This window comes from Xyrauchen texanus, chromosome 44 (assembly GCF_025860055.1).
Source record: "Xyrauchen texanus isolate HMW12.3.18 chromosome 44, RBS_HiC_50CHRs, whole genome shotgun sequence".
In the NCBI taxonomy this organism is placed as follows: domain Eukaryota; kingdom Metazoa; phylum Chordata; class Actinopteri; order Cypriniformes; family Catostomidae; genus Xyrauchen; species Xyrauchen texanus.
The window spans coordinates 8525808-8545239 of NC_068319.1; the positions used below are offsets into that span (position 1 = coordinate 8525808).

A 19432-nucleotide genomic window follows, 5' to 3' on the forward strand; every position below is an offset into this window, starting at 1 on the left:
TCTGCCGATAACAGGATATTGAGAGAGGCAATGCACAAAGCCGACATTCACATGCACAATAGATGTACACAGCTGCTTTGTTTATGCTGACACGGACAATTAGCCCTCAGCTGCACAAGGCGCTCAGTCGGGAAGGTCTTATCTAATAAAGGCAGGGAAAATTACCTTTATTGTTCAGGTAGATTGCCTCTAATGATAGTGCCATCAGTGTAAAGGAAATGAATAAAATGAGGCTGAAAAGAGCTCTTCAGTTGGACGGCAAGACAGCAGAAGTAGCCATCTGGGAGCATGCCGTTGCCTGATTATCTTCCTCTGCTCATTTTCTTTTGAGAGCATACAGATCTTTTACTTTCACTTGAGCAAAGGTGAGAAACAGAGAGGAATCAGGCAATGTTTTTCTGACATCAAAGTTAGAGAAATAATAGCTTTCCTATGATCTTTTTAAAACAACACATGTTCAGAATGCGTTCGAGGCATCAAGCATCCCTTTAAGGCATTGCAATGTTGTGGGTGTCTACAGCAGATATGCATTTAGTCGATGCACCACAATATGTGTGGAAATTAGCAGCTTGCTAATGAACACCAATCAAACTCTGTTTTAGTTGTATGGACATCTGCTGTTGCGCTTCATTAATAACAATATTCCGGCACATCATGGGCTCTGAGCTTTTGATTATTCAGCCAGCAGCGCTCTAAAGCTGAAAATCTCTCTTTCTGGGCTTATTGCAATCTGAAAATATTAATTAATCATAGCAGCAATATCACTGAAGTACAAACAATGTGCCACAAATGTCCACTCTGATGCCTTGTTTTTACGGTCTTCATGTAAATAAATTAACAATTTGAAAGGCAGGTTTGAATTTAATCGATTTTGAATCTTTATTTATTGCTACGTGACCAGAGCGAGTTTAATTTGCTTCCACAACTTTCAGATGAAAAAAAAAATACCACATAACACCGCCATGAACTTATTACAGGCAGGGCTGGAGTGGGAAGAGAAATTGGACCGGGATTTTATATAGCAACTGAATTTACATAGCAAAAGGTCACTGTCCTTTTCTGCATATTGTGGCACTGTTTTGTGGTCCATTCTGCATAACGCAGCTGATCATTTTAGCTTATCGCGGCCCATTCGGCCCATTTCGCGGCCAACCCACCGGACCCCTCGGTTTTCCCGATTGCCAGTCCTCCCCAGATCGGCCCCAAAGTACGTCAGCCCACCGGGAAAATGCCCGACATGGGATTAAGTGACTTGCTCAATGGTGATTTCTTGATGAATCTAGGGTGTGCTGAGTGTCTCCAGTTAGGCTTCCTAAGCAACCAATTGGCCTGGTTGCTAGGGTGGGTAGAGTCACGATGGGTTAACCTCCTCATGGTCGCTATAATGTGGTTCTCGCTCTTGGTGGGGCATGTGGTGAGATGTGCGTGGATGCCACAGAAAATAGCGTGAAGCCTCCACACGCGCTAGGTCTTTGCGGTAACATGCTCAACAAGCCACGTGATAAGATGCGCAGATTGACTGTCTCAGACGCGGAGGCAACTGAGATTCGTCCTCCGCCACCCGGATTGAGGCGTGTCACTACGCCACCACGAGTACCTAGAGTGAATTGGGAATTGGGCATGCCCAATTGTGGAGAAAAGGAGAGAAAATCCTATCATATCATTAATAAGATGAACGGACTATCAATGTATGAATCAAACTCACTCAGAGTGCCGACAGTTTCTTTTCCATGCATCGTTTTACTATATCCATGTATGTGGTTACAGACGAATCATATAGAACAGTGAACATCTAACAGAAACTTCTCCCCTGTCTTGCCTGCACTCGGAGATGGATGACTCAACTGTCTGCGCTCCTATTGGTTGTTGCTCCCGAAAGTCGCTCCACATTTCCATAAAGTTAAACTTTTCTCAACTTTGTAGTGTCGCTCGTCACGCCCACATCTATTTGCCAGAGGTCGTTGTCGCTCATGTCACCGGATATCGGCAGCTCTCATTGACATTGAATGAGATGAGGTCGCTGCATGTGTACGGGGCTTGAGTCTCAGAGTTCACATCTCAGAATAATATAGAAATGGGGGCAATATCTGACAGCAACTACATAAATGCCATTAAAACCTTAAACAACCATGCATGGCCTCCTTTGGCTCGATGCATCTAGATAAAAGGAGAGAACAGTGCAGAAGAGAGTGTGAGTACGTGCATACAAGAAGTGAGGCCCTAAGGTGTGAACTGCTGAATAACATGGGAAGACTTCGGCTCAGCTCCCGGTTACAGTATTACTGCCGATCATATCTTCAGCCCAATTATTAATATTTATGCTGTCAGCCCGAAACAAAAGACCTCCATTTGTTTCTTTTTCTTTCTCTCTCTCTTTCTCTCTCTCTCTCTCGGTAGTCTAATTGGATGTAATTACTCATCTGCAAAACAAATGAGTAGGTTGGCGTTGCCGTGGCGACTGGATCAGCGGGCCCAGCAGTGCGAATCTTTCGCCGAGCCTCATTTCTGATGATAATTACCCCTCTCCCCCTCTTTCACTCTCCCAGTCTCACCATCTCTCTCTCCCGAAGAACAGAGATAGAGAGAAGGGAGCAGTAGGTTTCGTACAAAGTTCTGATTCCTCTCATCACTGTTCTACTCATTTTCATTTGACATTTTTCTTCCTCTTTCCCTGCATGCCGTCATCACTGGGCGGCTCTATATGAGTGGATAATGGCTCCCCTCATTTCCACTTTACCAGATAACAGAAGTGACCTTAAATTGTCTCTCTTACACACTAACTCCAGAGAGGAAACACTCGTCAAACTGTCTAAGAGCTTTCGATCACATTCATGATAAAACACAGGCCAGTGTTTCTCCTCTCCCACTTACACAGCCAAGCTGGTTAAGAGTGCACGAGTGTGTGATCATCCATCCACACACACACACACAGACACACACACACAAACACTTCTCCCAATGAAATCCCTGGTGACCATCAGAATAAGCCACTTCATGGTGGATGTCAGTAAGTCCGTCATATTGGCCCTCAAATTAGATTTCAATTTCCGAGCAGCTGTAATTAGCCTCTCCATTTCCACCCAAGTCAATTTAAAAAGAAAAAAAATGACCTGTGCCTGGCGCTAGCTTTCACTTTCCATTTAAAACAGTCCTTTCTGACCGAACGGCTGGCTAATTAACATCACTAGACCTCCCTTTCAGTAAGTGTCGACATTTAATAAATAATACATATTTAACGCCTTGTGATTTTGGTGCTCAGAAAGGCTTTGCAAATGAATTTTAACACCCGATTTATTCTGGCATTGTTTTGGCATACACTCCACTAAAATCTCCATGATTTTATCTTGTTAAATGCTAAAATATCTCTAGAAATCCAGGGTGGTAGATCTGAATTTGTGACAGCTCAGTAATAATGCTTTTGACAGTTATGATCTGAAGATACAAAATGAGGCTGTGAGGGACAGACAACTTGATTTTCATTCCCGTCAAAAACATTTATGGCACTACTCTGAATAAGTTTTATTGTGAAAACTGTGGGGATCTGAGTGGTGTTACTAATATCAGTGATGTAGATGGGAGGGGGAATCACAACTGTAACCTAATGTGCATTATTTATATTATTATGCTGGAAGCCTTGGTGAACCAGAGCCTACAGGGGGCGAAGAGCAGTTTAATCTCACCTCTTATACATGAGCCCCAAAAAAAACTTTTCACAAACATGCTTTTCAAGGCTCAAAGAACTTGTTGGGATGAAATGGATAATGATCTCAGATAATGTGAGGTATTTTGCCAAATAGGAATATCTTCATGCCCAGGCAGGCGGGCAGGCAGCCCACCACAGCAGAGCAGAATGCAACAGCATCACTCTCATCTGCTTAATTAGATCCAAACAATTGTGCATAGAACTGGGTGTGAAGGAAGAGAAATATGACAAAGATGATTTGGAAATACCATTACGGCCTGAAAACACACTTCTTTACTTCCATGCTTCTATTTGTTAATTATAATGAATGTACCTGACCCTATTTGTTGATTTGTTTCACATTACTGAATGCAGTGACAAAAGACCAGCAGATTTAGTAGGATGCTGGGGTTAAATGCAGCAACTGCTGGCCATTGAAAACCCCTGACAAAGGACTGCTTATTCAAGAGAATACAGCAATGTTGAACCTTCAGCCGACTCCAACATTAGACCAGGGTACAGGAAACTGCCTCCACTGCACTTCATCTGCTGAGCAAACTCGTCACTTTCCACTGATCTGCTAGCGTCTTATAACAACTACCAACTCACCAGGGAGAGAGATAAAGACAAGAGGAGAGACAGAAATAGAAGATGTGCAGATGAAGGAGAGATTGAAGATGGTGAGGTGAGGTGAATCAAAAAAGAGAGACATGAGTCCTTCCTGCCTTAATTATCATGGATGGATTGATCCACATACAGCAACCTCTTGAAAAACAAGAAGTATCTCATGATCCTCCTCTGAAAGACCATCTCATTGCTCTGGAAGGTACAGACAGATTCAGAGGGAGATGTCTCAGCAAAACAGGAAAGGACAAGGCACATCAGTTGGACACACACGCTGCAGGTTTGTGCACCTGGGAGATCAGTTTCCAGAAGGCTGTGCGCCTCCCATGGAGAAGGCCCCTGTAGTGCAGTCTCTCCTGTCTCTCTGTTAGGCCCAAGGAGAGAGACCATGCATCTGAATCACTAAAACTCTCGCTACCAAAGAAAACATGGGAAAAGGGCACTACAGGACAAATTCAGATTGAGTGTATTTATAACAGCAATTTACCAAGACAAATTCCTTGTAAGTGCAATCTTATTTGGCCAATAAACTCCAACTTCATGGTCAAAGGAAGAAATAATGTGTGTTACCAAGTCACCGAGATGATTTGTCAGTTGGTGGTGGTATCTAGTGCCATGACAATGTTCATTCCCACGATACAATTCTTGTGTACAGTATGTGGATGTCAGCCACCAACACATACAGGGTCATACAAAGACAGAATCCACATTCACAATCTGCATGTTTGTTACATGTTTGAGCACTCTAAAATCTGTGTGCACCCCTTAAAACTTTAGACAGTGGATGATATCTATATGCTAAACTGAGAAGAACCCCCTCTCTGATGTATTCCAGAGTCATTCTCACTTAAAAAAAAAAAAAAAGAACAGGTCACCCAAAAATGAAATTTCTGCCATAATCAATAATTCTTACCCTTATGTTGATCCAACCCTGTATGATGTTTGTTCTTCTTTAGAATTCAAAAGGAGAAGTTAGACAGGATGACAACCCGACTCTTCACTTGCAGAGCATCTTTTAAAGTGAATGGTGACTGAGGCTAACGTTCTGCCTAACAGCTTACTTTGTTGCCCACAGAAAAAAAGTCATATGGGTTTTAAACAATATGAGGGTGAGTAAATGAAGCCACGCTTTTCATTTTTGGGTGAGCTATCCCTTTTACTAGGCTTCCATTGAAACAGACATTTTAGACAGTTTAGATTCAGGATTGGATCTGATCTGAGGAGTGCCCTCAACTGATCGGGTATTAGCATAAAAGCAGAGAGGTTTGTCTTTGTTCATCAAGTTGAACTGAATGATGAGGAGTAACTAAATGCAATGACAGATTAAGACACATGATCATGAGTCTTGAGTGAACATACAGTACGTAAACATTTATGAAGGACAGACTGTGTGTGTGTGTGTTTGTGTGTATGTGTTTTTGAAGTGGTCGGCTGGGGAGAGCAATGGCCACTCAGAACACAGGCGGTAAAGAATGTTTACCTGGCCCTGCGTTCTGTGGGTACGCCATGTAGCCGCCTCTTCCCCGGGTGGCCCTACCTGAACCTCGCGCTGCTGCCACTGCTGCTGCCGCCACGGGCCCATACGCTGTAGCTGGGAAGCCTGCCAAGAGAGAAAAAAAGGATGATTTACTAGTGCTCTTCATCTCAATCAAATTTACAGCCACACAACCGGAGCACAGCTGCAGGGAACAAATCCATTCAGACTATAGCAACACACACGGGGGACAAGCTACAACATTGTTGAAATAATTACATATAAATCAAAAGAACTCATATATAATTACTCAAATAAAATCGTTTAGAGCGGCTGGTAAGACGTGTTTATTGAGCTAGCAGACCTTTAGGACTCTCTACCTCTCACTCTCTTTCTCAACACCATGATCACACACAGCACAGGAACATGGAGGGACCGTCAGCTTGCTTTTTCACAGGAAAGTGTCTACAGACTAAATTTCACTTGCACTCAATTTAACAAAAGTCTTTTAACAATACTGCTCTAAATGTGAGACAGGCAGCATAGAATTTTGGATATTTATAAAAGCAGTCAGTCCACTGGGACGACAAATGTACTTGATTGCCAGAACAGCACAAGTGGAGATAGAAATTATATGATTTAAAGGAATAGTTCACCCATATGTTTGGCTGACTGATAACCTCACTTTCACTGTACAGGAAAAAAGATGCATTGAAAATGAACATTGCCTGAGATTTACATTCTGCCTAAAATCTCCTTTCATGGAAGGAAGAAAGTTACACAGGTCTGGACAAATATGAGGGTGAGTAAATAAAGGCAGAATTTTCAATTTGGGGGAACTATCCCTTTAACAAAAATGATGACAATGCCTGTCCACTGTCATAAGTTAGTAGAGTTAATGGAGCTCAAGCTTCTTCATCTCAGAGCCAGTGTGATCATCTGTATAGTGGGAATATATTGAGAGTGGACCAGGCTGGTAGACCGGGCAGTAAAAATGGCCTGGGGAGGGGGCATCTAAAGGACTCACTACAGCAGAGCACAGGATTGGTGGATTAAATGCTTGTAACTGAGTGCCTGTTATCTCACCGAGAACCATTAGAGGACATGTGGTTCTCTTTAAGGTCCATAATGGAAGGCAGAAATTACTAATTTTAGAGAGAATCTTATGAAACGATGAAAATGTATCAGTGGAGACTCAGTTGACTTCTATGCAACTAAATACTGAAAGACAACACAAAAGACAAATGCAAACTCAGTTGAATAACACTGTGATTCACAGCATGTCATTTGTTCGTGGTAAACCGCGGCCACTGAATAATCTACATATTTAATGACAGCAGTGAGTTCACAGTGTTCAAACAATATAATCAAACTAAATCATCATCATTGTAGAAGCCAATTAAAGAAATCCACTAGGCCAGCATATCTACGGCTCTATTATTCCATAACAAAAATAATTACAGTCTCTGCACCTTAATGAAGGCATGTATCTGCGTTTGACAGCTGCTCATCAAAGCAGTAAAGACCCATCTTTAGCATATTACTACGCCAAAGCCCAACCAGCTTTTAACCCCCATTTTGGAGGTAATGTGGTTTAGTAATCAAGATTTGTGTTGGTTACCCAATGGTTGTAGGTTTAAACCCCAGATAGGGCAATATATGGTCACCATTACACCCTTGAGCAAGGCAAATAACCCTTGGTTACTCCAGAGGGACTGTCCCTCTATTACACTGTGTACTAAGACTAACAAGGCAAGACGCAAAGCATCAAGCAGAAAATCGCATCTCATCAAAATATTTCAGTGGAGGCTTGGCATCTATTTTATGTTTATTTATGTGTTGCATTTTAAACATAAAATATATTTAAAAAAATTGTTTTACTTCGTATAGTGTTGACAGAAAAATTGCAGAAAAATTAGATCCACAAATAAATGTAAGGAGTTTCACAAAAGTAAAGTGAATTCACAAATAAATAAAATATTTTGTAACTCACAAACACAACTGTCCACCATTTATTTGTGGATCGCTTCCTGTGCCTTTGTTGATTATGAAACAAATCTAGCATCAAGATGTGCACACAAATCTACAAATAGGTGGACTCCACTCAATCGTCTACTCCAGCTTATCAGATAACGGCCACATTACTTGAACCAATCGTAACACGTTCTATCTTCAACCAGTTACACTTCGTTTTACTATCAGGGCAGGACCATAGTCACAGTGCTCTCATGAGCATGGAATCAAGCACATACAGATAAGCTACAAGGTTGCCGTTTTTTTTTTAAAGAAACAGACTGGAATTAGAGACAGGTGTAAGAAATAATTTAGCTCAGGTGTAAGCGCCCTTACCACTTTCTCTCTCTCTGGACGGATGCTTGACCACACCCCGTGGCCAAATACATGTACTCAAATGTATTGTCTTTTGAAGTTACATGCATGACAACCTGTAATTTGTATCCAAAAAAAAAAATAATCATATTTAAGCCAACAAACTTGCTTTAATGTGTAAAAAAAACACACAAAAAAAATAGACACTTTAAAACCTATTTACCTAAAAATGCCTTTATAGAACTCAATAAAAGATTTGTCAACTAAATGACAAAAAAATATTTTGTCATACGAGATGCTTAAATTAGTCATCATTTCTACTCATTCATGTGTTCCAAACCCAAACGGCTGACTTTTTTCTGTGGGAGGAACTATGGAAGGAATTATGATCACTTTCATTTCAGCCTCATTAGCAGCATCTACATTTTACAATGTATTCTCATATTCCACAGAATAAACTTAATATTTTTTATGATTTTTTTGAAAACAAGAGTGTGAGTAAATGACAGAATTTTCATTTTGAGCAAGTCAACCCAAAGACAATGTTACAGTTTATAAAAATTTTGTATTGCACTTTCATTTCAGGACATGCCATTGTAATTTAAAAGAAATCTGCCATAACAGAAAAATTTACAATCTCATATTACACATTTTAAAAGGTGTCCTGTATTGGAGCTGGAACCAATGAGGTTTGGAGCAGGTGAGTCAAGTGCTCAAAGTTGATCAGCAGTACACAGGGGAACATATGAAATAGATGGCAATAACCAAAGAGTCAGTTATCACTGTCAGAACATGATGCTGTATTTTAGAAATGGACCCTGTAATAGTACCTCCTAAAACATTCACACAAATGTGAAAAAATGCTAAATTCTAATAAATATTACCTTACAAATGCTTTTATTATATACATGAACATAATGTGAAACCAAATTAATGCCATAGCAGATCTTGTACGTTGTGTAATATAGGGCATTCATTTATGGTTTGTGCTCTTAAGATCATCTAATATGATTCGTGTTTTATAAAAACACTATCTGTTTTACTGATCTTTTGAAGCGTCAGGTAGTTTGTCTGTTTGGATCTGCCATGTAACATTAAAGAGTAAAGGATTTGACAAATATTTTTGACAAATATTTCAGTCAAGAAAGTTAAAATTTAAATAGCAGACTCATACAGTCAGCCAGGTTAGCTATAAAGCTAATGATCAGTACAATCTACAAATGAGCAATTTTCAGCTCTCGACATTTAACAAGACACTACACGTTTATAACCGAGAGAAAATAATATGAACCGTAAGTCACAGTATTCCTCTGATGGCATCAGTTTCTTTAAAAGTTTGTGGCCTTGGAACTTATCTGTATGTGCTTGATTCCATGCTCATGAGAGCGCTGTTACTACGGTCCCGCCTTGATAGTAAAACGAAGTGTGATTGGTTGAAGATAGAATGTGCTACAATTGGTCCGAGTAATGTGGCAGTTATCTGATTGGCTTGAGTAGTCAATGGGTGGAGTCTACCTATTTGTAGATTTGTGTGCAGATCATGATGCTAGATTTGTTAAAAAAATTTACAAATGCGTGTCACGATCCGCAAAAGCACAGGAAGCAATCCACCGATAAATGCGCACGATTCACAAATGGACAGAGTTGTGGGAGTTAAAAAATATATATTTGTAAAAAAAAACATTATTTGCAAATCTCATTTTATTTATTTATAAAGCCACTTTATTTTTGTGAAACTCCCAACATTTATATTTATAAATCTCATACTTTTTATTTGTGAATTCATTAAATTTTTTTTAAACACATTTATTTGTGGATCTGTTTCAATTGATTTGTGAAACAATTTATAATTTGTAAATCTCTTTCCATTTGTATGTTAAAATGAAACAAAAATAACCCCATAAAAAAGTGCCAGTTCAACTACAAATTCTTACTGTGTGTTAGCAAATGGCAAGAGAAAGTAGGCTTGAAAAAATAAAATAAGGAAAATACAGTAAAAAGGGGGTAAAAATAAATAAGATCAAAATGAAGAATGATTAAAGTTAATCCCAAACCTCTGTGATCTCTTTAGTTTAAATGATGCAAATAATTTCCTGTTTCTTTCCTCAGCTCATTAATCTCTTCACAAAACACAAATAAGTATGCTAATGCTAATAACAGTCACGTGTTGCTGCCTCTCTTTCGTGCTGCTCACTGTTGCCGAGCAGAAGTGTCCTTCACCAAAGTGTCACAAGTCATTCGTGCTTCTTCCTCTCCCGCCATCTCTTCACTCTGCACAGCATCTTCTGTCCCCCAGTGGCCTCTCCCTGCTCCAAAGTTAGTGCTGGAACAAAGTTCTTGCGAGAGATTAACTTTGGCGGATTAGGTGGGTTAATTATTAGATCTCGGAGGCTCATTGTTTTGTTTCCCCGCTGTGAGAGGCTGCTTGAGAGAAGCGCTGCAGCATTAAATCAATTTCATGGGCTTTTCTTTACAGAGGAGATAACACCAATATTTAGCATACAGTTTTATGGCGTTATTTGAATCTGCTCCACTGAACAGGCTGATGGGAGAGAAAAAAGCCCACTGAGAGGGCACAAGGACACCCGGGGCACCGTAAAACCGCACACATGGACCCGGAGCGAACCAGAAGGGTTCTGAGAGACTGAATTTTTTCTTCTTGGTGATGAAAGAGAGAGAGGAAGAGGGTCATAGACAGGAGGAGGAATAATGATGATATTTTGAATCCAACACGAGGCCTGAGGAACATCAACTGATGCATTACACATATACGCTTTCTAACACATCTGAGAGAACATATTGTATGAAAACTTCATTTATAACCATAGAAAAGCCTTTTTTATCCTCTTTCCTTCTTTACTACATGGTTCCTTTTGTTTGTGAACTCCCATGTGAATGTCTATATTTTTTTCAATGAATTAGTCCCTTCTTTCGTAGTTGATGTTTATCTATTCTTCTGTGATTAACAGCAGACTGCATAGCAGTGAGAGAGTTACATGGAAAGAAAGCTTGTTCTCTGGTTAGAGTTACACTGCTTAATGAAAAGATGCTGAAATGAGCCATACATCCTGAAATTAGTCTTTAAATACCTCTCATATTAGTGCAAATGCAAAGTTTGTGTCCTATCAAGCAACAGGGAACTTTCTTTCGTTGCCCACTATAACAAGAAAAATAAAAACAATGGAAAAATAAAAGATGCTATAATAAGAGCTCAGAACGACAGCAACTTTAAAAGTGTTTGTCTTTTGTAGTTTTCCAAAAACCTATTCATGAGATACCACAAGTGGAATTAAGGCATCCGTCAGCACAGGTGGAGTCTAAAAACAACAGAGCATGAGTGATCATGTGTTTTGACATGTTTTTTGCCTGCAAGGAACATTATGCATGTTTTTAGCCACAGGTGTCCGTGAATCCAGCCTAAAATCGCTCTTCATAGTTGAAAGGTTTTGCCCAAAATGAAACCATTTGGTGCACTGAATCTTCATCGTAAGAGTCTTCTGCCATTTGATTAAGGAATGAAAAGTCATTTCGCCAGGCAGATTAAAGGACTCAATCTTTTTTTTTTAGCTCTTTCATACACCATTAAACTTAACGATGAAGGCAGGAGTACAAATCTCCAGAAAGACCCCTGTACATTACAAAACCCCTCAAACATCACCAACCAGCCACAAGCTTCAACCTACAGCATGAGAGATCATTTAACTGGCAGGAGGACAGCCAAGACCACGCAACCCAATCAAGACTATAATCTCACCAGAGAAAGGCAAAGCATTAAAATCTGCAGCATTAGTTCAGTTTTGGACACATATGGGCCATGAATCATGTGTGTGTAATGGACAGAAGTATAGTTACGCCGCCATAGCGCAGTTACAGCTCTGAAGCAGATGTCACGGAGATGACACTCGTTACCTACAGCTCATCAAATCGTAAAACAAAACCATCTCTCCACTAGGGATGTGCGAGACTAGTCGACTAAACTGTTCTGATGCTGCTAGTGGACACTGGAATTACGGGCAATATTTTCCAAATTAAATTCTTCAACATTTTTACATACTTACGTTAGGTTTTATTTTATTACAAAGGCTGCACTTAAATTACTGGCATGTTAATGTTACACATTCTGAATATAATTAATATTACAAATATTATTAAAAAAAGAAAGAAAAAAGAGGATATCTGGAGAAGATGGATACAAGTTTTAATTCCACCTCAGGCTACACCTGTTTCTTCCCTCTCTCGCTAGTGCCGTGCGCATAAACATGCACAAGATCAGCTAAGTACCTATAGAAATCAGTGGTGGTGCAGGAAGCGGATTTCCGAAACGTTGGCTTGCAAGTCGCTATGGATGTATTCACATTAGAGTCGTCTCTAATTCTGTGCATGCTTTCCTTCCTAGCAGGCTATTTGAAGTGTAGGATTATGGCTTCAGGTGCGTAAGGTCCCGTCTTTCACCGAACCATGTTGATGTAAATTTTGCTAATCAAAAAAGTCTGCTTTTGATTACGTAGCCTAGAAAAATAATATTTTAGGCTAGGTGTGGCTTTTTTTTTTTTTACACTGCTGAGCAAGAAGTCTATTTGAAACGATGTGCCGACTGCACATCATAACTGTTATTAGTTAACATTCTTAAACGAACAGCTGTCATATTGGATAATAGGCTAATGCATGTTGTGAAATAAGAGCAGTGTATTTTTTCTCTCTCATAGATTTGGCTTATCTGTTAAATATTTTCAACAATGTCCGGACTGTTTTGATATGTTAAATACATTTTACTTGTTGAATACTGTTAAGAACAGGCTATTAAAGTTGCTCTATTGGTCTTGCACTATTCATTCAAATTGTTTAAAATATATATATATATATAAGTTTGTCTCACGCTGATTCAGCGATTGCATATCATGTTCTATATTTAATGTACAATGATCATAATTCAAGGCAAGCATGTCTCAGATAAATGCCCCTTTTCAGTGGAATGGGCCACAAAAACACTGTTTCTGAGAATTTCTTACTTTTTAGACTAATCGACTCCAAAATGTTAATTTAAATGTCAGTGAAATTAGTTGTGCCACACATCCGTAATCTCCATGTCGTTCGACCTTGTGTGTCGGAGAGCGATCAAGCAGCCTAAACTTTGTTGCCAAATATAAACCATTTCCCATCCAGCCACAAAAGAGTGGAAGCGCTTGGCCTGTTTCTAATGGAAGTCTTTTCAGGTCGATGATTTCTTTCAACCTCTCAGTCCATTCATCAATGATGATTTTAGATGAGTGTACTACAGCCCATCCTTTGGATGAGATGTTAAAACAAGGTCCTAACTCTCTGTGGTCATTAAAAATCCCAGGACACTTCTTGAAAAGAGTAGGGATATAACCCCAGAGCCCAGGCCAAATTCCCCTCATTGGCCCTTATCAATCAGGGCCTCCTAATAATCCCCATCCATTAACTGATCAACTCCGAGCACTAATAAGGTAAGAATGGATCGCCATCAGTCAGAATTTGGCTCAGAAGCTGATATCCAGCATGCCAGAGCAAATTGCAGAGGTTATGAAGAACAACTGAAAATATTGACTTTTTGCATATATTGAATGTTTTTGCCAATAAAAGCCTTTAAAACTCATGAAATTGTTTTCCATTAAACCGTAGAAACATGTGAAACAATTATCAAATACAAATACTGAAGCAGCAAACATTGCAAAATACAAAATATATGCCACTGCCAATACTTTTGGCCACTAAAGGTGTGAATCTACACTGCCCTCACGATTCGATTACAATGCAAAGGGTAATGATTCGATTACAAAACGAATCTGGATGCATCACGATGCAGCTTGTCCTTTAATATCTTTATTTTTTCAGTTTCTCCAAAAAAAATCTTTACTCTCTATTTTTTCCCTTTCAGCATTTTATTTAACAGCTGTTTTAAAAATCAGAACGAGTCACATTACATAAACTGGCCTTTTACATTCAGTATGAGTTGTGAACAAAACATGGAACAACCACAAGATTAAATAAATGGTTCAACAGTTTAAAAGAGTATCTCATTTTTTTTTTTTCAGAAATATATCAAGCGTTCCACTGATCCATCTGTTTACTTTGCGAGTAGGAGAAAAAAATAATTAAATGAAAACATCACCAACATCTCCCGAACCGCTGCCTCTTCACTATTTTCTTCTGTTTTCCCCGTTGTGTGCAAATCAATGCAATTATGGGTGCGAGCTCATCTTTCATGTTGTTTGTTAGCTTCTTAACACGAATAAACTCTCCCGTTGCTATGTCCGTAGGTTTGTGAAAACATTCCGGGATTGTAGTTTCATTTGGGCACAAATGGTCATGTGTTTGATACAAAAAGTCGTGTTTGTGCAATTGACTTTAGTGTATGCACTTAACTCACGTCTTTGTTTCTACATCTGTCTATGGTCTTTGAACTCTGAATAGATACTGATTCTTTTGAGAATCGATTCAGAATCGTTTGAGTATGAATCGTGATGCATCGCTAAAATTATTTTTTCCAACAGCTCTATTGGCCACGGTTGTAATGTTGATAGCGCTTTCAGTTCATGAGCAACATTTGATTTTAAAGGTCATTGGAAGGCATTGTGGGATGCAGTATTTCAAACAGTGTGCTCTGGTCATATACTGCACATTTTGGCAAATGTAGTAGATCATTTAGGTATTCCATGAATACAGATAATTCACATACTGTGCACAGTGTAGGCCTACATACCGCATGCTCTTTTCATTCCAAAAACAGTAGGTAGCCATTCTGAACATTCCCACATGATGGGATTTTGGGAAATATCTTAGGATCTATTTGTGTATAATATATTTAATTCCACTGGTAGGTAAAATAACTAAATAGGCTGAATATGACAGAACTGAGATCAGCTGTCATCCAGGTTTGATAAGGAGTCATTATAGGTATAGATCCTGAAGCTTGATCCACTGAGCTCAGGGTGTCAGCAGAAATTACTCCGCCCTCTTAACGAGCAGCCTGTCTTGTTAGCCAGAAGCACTTAGCATTAATTAGCCCAGCCACCTCATTATTACCCATGTAAACACTTTTTGTTATGCATTTTAATAGCCTTCACCAAACACTTAGGAAACATCTTTAGGCTTTGGAAAAAACTAACATCTCAAGACAGCTTGGAAATAACTGGAAGACGTTGGGACTATCAGTTGCTTAGCTGTGTTTTAAAGGAATGTTACGTTTCAATAAGAGTTATGATTGATTATTAGCATTTGTGGCATAATGTTTATACTGTAAAGATCACAATTATTTCGACCTCTCATATAATAATAAAAAAAGAAGCAAAAATTGCAATTACAGTAAGGCACTTAAATTGGAAGTGAATGGGGCCAGTCGATAAACGTTAAAATACACATTGTTTTAAAAGTATAGCCTCAAGATGCAAAGATTATACAGTGGCGGCCAAAAGTTTGGAGTAATATACAGATTTTGCTCTTAGGTCCTTCTATTCACCAAAGTGGCATTAATACAAGACATTAATAACGTGATAACAAATTTTTCTGTTTCAAATTTTTTTTTTTAAATGTCAGAACTTCATAGAGTTCTCATCAAAAAATCCTCCATGTGCAGCAATGACAGCTTTGCAGATCATTGGCATTCTAGCTGTCAGTTTGTCCAGATGCTTTCTGTAGCACTACAGATGTGGCTGTCTTGTCGGGGACTTCTCACGCACTTTACATTCTAGCTGATTCCACAAAAGCTCAATGGGGTTAAGATCCATAACACTCTTTTCCAATTAGCTGTGGCCAATGTGTGTGTTTCTTTGCCCACTCTAACCATTCCTTTTTGTTTAAAAGTGGCTTTTGCTTTGTAATTCTTCCCATAAGGCCTGCATAACTGAGTCGTCTCTTTACTGATGTACATGAAACTGGTGTTGAGCGGGTAGAATTCAATGAAGCTGTCAGCTGAGGACATGGGAGGCATCTATTTCTCAAACTAGGGACACTGATGTACATATCTTCTTGTTTCTTTGTACATCTGGCCTTCCCCATCTCTTTCTTGTTAGAACCAGTTGTCCTTTGTATGAAATCTTCAGTTTTTTGTCAATTTAAAGCATTGCATAGCCTTCATTCCTTTAAACAATTATTGACTGACGAGTTTCTAGAGAAAGACGCCCCCACCCACCCCATTTATTACCTAATATTGACCGTAAGACTTGCGTTGATACCAAATTAGCAATTTCACATGATTACTCAAGGATAAGGTGTTGGAGTGATGGAAATGGGGCCTGTCTAGATTATATCAAAAATGCCTCTTTTTTTTTTTCAAATAGTGATGGTGCTGTTTTTTTTTTACATCATGTGTATATGGAGTGCCACTTTGGTGAATTAAAGTACCAATTTCCTTTCGAAACAGCAAAATCTGTACATTATTCCAAACTTTTGGCCGCCAGTGTACATGTTAAAAGATTTTAGTGTGATAAAATCACTTTCTAACCTTATCGGTGTAAAGTTATATCTAATCTTAACTTTGCTTCGAGGTTGTTAAGCGATACCATTAGTCTCTGCAGAAGTCACTGTGATTTAGTATTTAATTGCCAAATTCCTAGTGAAGCACTTTTCCCACCACAATCAGTGGAGCTACCAAGGAGACAGGAATAAAAGCAATGGAGCTCAAAGTTACTACTATATATATAAAGTTTATATATATATATATATATATATATATATATATATATATATATATATATATATATATATATATATATATAAATCTGATTGGACGAGAGACGTACCATATATACTGATGGTCTCACACCATCATCACTCATACTATTCACTGTGTGTATTACTCCGCTTATGTTCCTGCTGTTCTAAACTAAAGTGTAAGAGCAGTGCATATGTGTTTAGAGATATGTCTCTTTACATTTAATTTTGTGACATTACGTATTTTAGCCAGCAGATGGAGGCAAAAGACCATTTTTGTGTGTAATATGAGCCATTTGGTTAAGTGAGTCAGCATCACTCAGTGTACATATTCAACAGCACTTCCGTGATCACTCGTATTACGACTACTAGGAAAGCTAGGAAATAGCTTAAAATGTCTTTAAACTAACAACTACAGCATTAAGGTTCATCACAGCTAAGTACTGTGTGTGTGTGTGTGTGTGTGTGTGTGTGTGTGTGTCTGTGTGTGTGTGTATATATATACACTCACCTAAAGGATTATTAGGAACACCATACTAACACTGTGTTCGACCCCCTTTCGCCTTCAGAACTGCCTTAATTCTACGTGGCATTGATTCAACAAGGTGCTGAAAGCATTCTTTAGAAATGTTGGCCCATATTGATAGGATAGCATCTTGCAGTTGATGGAGATTTGTGGGATGCACATCCAGGGCACGAAGCTCCCGTTCCACCACATCCCAAAGATGCTCTATTGGGTTGAGATCTGGTGACTGTGGGGGCCATTTTAGTACAGTGAACTCATTGTCATGTTCAAGAAACCAATTTGAAATGATTCAAGCTTTGTGACATGGTGCATTATCCTGCTGGAAGTAGCCATCAGAGGATGGGTACATGGTGGCCATAAAGGGATGGACATGGTCAGAAACAATGCTCAGGTAGGCCGTGGCATTTAAACGATGCCAAATTGGCACTAAGGGTCCTAAAGTGTGCCAAGAAAACATCCCCCACACCATTACACCACCACCACCAGCCTGCACAGTGGTAACAAGGCATGATGGATCCATGTTCTCATTCTGTTTACGCCAAATTCTGACTCTACCATCTGAATGTCTCAACAGAAATCGAGACTCATCAGACCAGGCAACATTTTTCCAGTCTTCAACTGTCCAATTTTGGTGAGCTCTTGCAAATTGTAGCCTCTTTTTCCTATTTGTAGTGGAGATGAGTGGTACCGTGGGGTCTTCGCTGTTGTAGCCCATCCGCCTCAAGGTTGTGCGTGTTGTGGCTTCACAAATGCTTTGCTGCATACCTCGGTTGTAACGAGTGGTTATTTCAGGCAAAGTTTCTTTTCTATCAGCTTGAATCAGTCGGCCCATTCTCCTCTGACCTCTAGCATCAACAAGGCATTTTCGCCCACAGGACTGCCGCATACTGGATGTTTTTCCTTTTTCACACCATTCTTTGTAAACCCTAGAAATGGTTGTGCGTGAAAATCACAGTAACTGAGCAGATTGTGAAATACTCAGACCGGCCCGTCTGGCACCAACAACCATGCCACGCTCAAAATTGCTTAAATCACCTTTCTTTCCCATTCTGACATTCAGTTTGGAGTTCAGGAGATTGTTTTGACCAGGACCACACCCCTAAATGCATTGAAGCAACTGCCATGTGATTGGTTGATTAGATAATTGCATTAATGAGAAATTGAACAGGTGTTCCTAATAATCCTTTAGGTGAGTGTATATATAAGCAATATCACACAAGCAACAGTGCGATATGGCCGTACATCAGCACTGCTGTGATTCAGCCACAGACATGAGGTGCCATATGTAATCACAGTGATATTGATATATATTATATATATATCAATATAAATTTATATATATATATAAATTATGACAAAGTTCATTCAAGTGATTTTGGTAAAAGAAAATAAAAAAATTGGACACATTAGACAATTACATATTTATTTTCTTTATACTTATCAACCACAAAGAAAAGACATGTGTAATTTTGAGGTCTTCATTATGTGTGTGTGCATAAAGAACCTTAAACTTTGCACTCAAAATGCAATGCACAGACAAGATGAGAAAAGACAATGAAAAGCATTAAAAAAAGAAGAGGGGCACTACGGCTCTCCAAAACTCTCCTTCCAGATGGCGGATTTCCATAATGACAGCAGAGAGAGAGAGAATGAGAGAGATCACCACGTTTTGTCAGTGACTCCATTGATGCTCTCAGAAGGATTCAGATTGACTTCAAATGTTAGAGAGAATTACTGTCTTTAAGATCTATGTGTGTGAGTCGCTCACTGTTGCAATGTTTCAGTGTTTATATCTAGTCTAGGGGAAGACCGGGAGCAGCTGTACAATTTATTTTTTTTTGTTTGCCTCATAACTCAAAGTCTACTGATAATGTACCAGACATTTAACACAACAGTACCATCAATATATTTTGATCAACATATTGAATTTGATACTAATATTATGAGTGCGATTGTTACTAGTGATGCACCGAAATGAAAATCTTTACCCTGTGTCTCCAGGATTTTCGTTTTCAGGCATATTATATTTTTATTACACTTTGGAATATCCATCCATCCGTCCATCCATCCATCCGTCCGTATACTAATATATGTAGTATATACTGTATATAGGCTTGAATAAAAC

The 19432-nt window shown here is 39.1% G+C and overlaps 1 protein-coding gene across 4 annotated transcripts in view; it reads right to left on the reverse strand.

Moving 5' to 3' along the window:
• The window catches only part of msi2a (musashi RNA-binding protein 2a), a 237436-nt gene that overhangs the window by 14826 nt on the left and 203178 nt on the right, over positions 1 to 19432 (reverse strand). For 3 of the 4 annotated variants that reach the window (XM_052117178.1, XM_052117177.1, XM_052117180.1), the window contains one exon: positions 5787 to 5906. In XM_052117178.1, the coding sequence (XP_051973138.1) occupies positions 5787 to 5906 (120 nt within the window). The remainder of the gene's footprint in view (positions 1 to 5786; positions 5907 to 19432) is intronic. The other variant, XM_052117179.1, reaches the window with a different exon arrangement.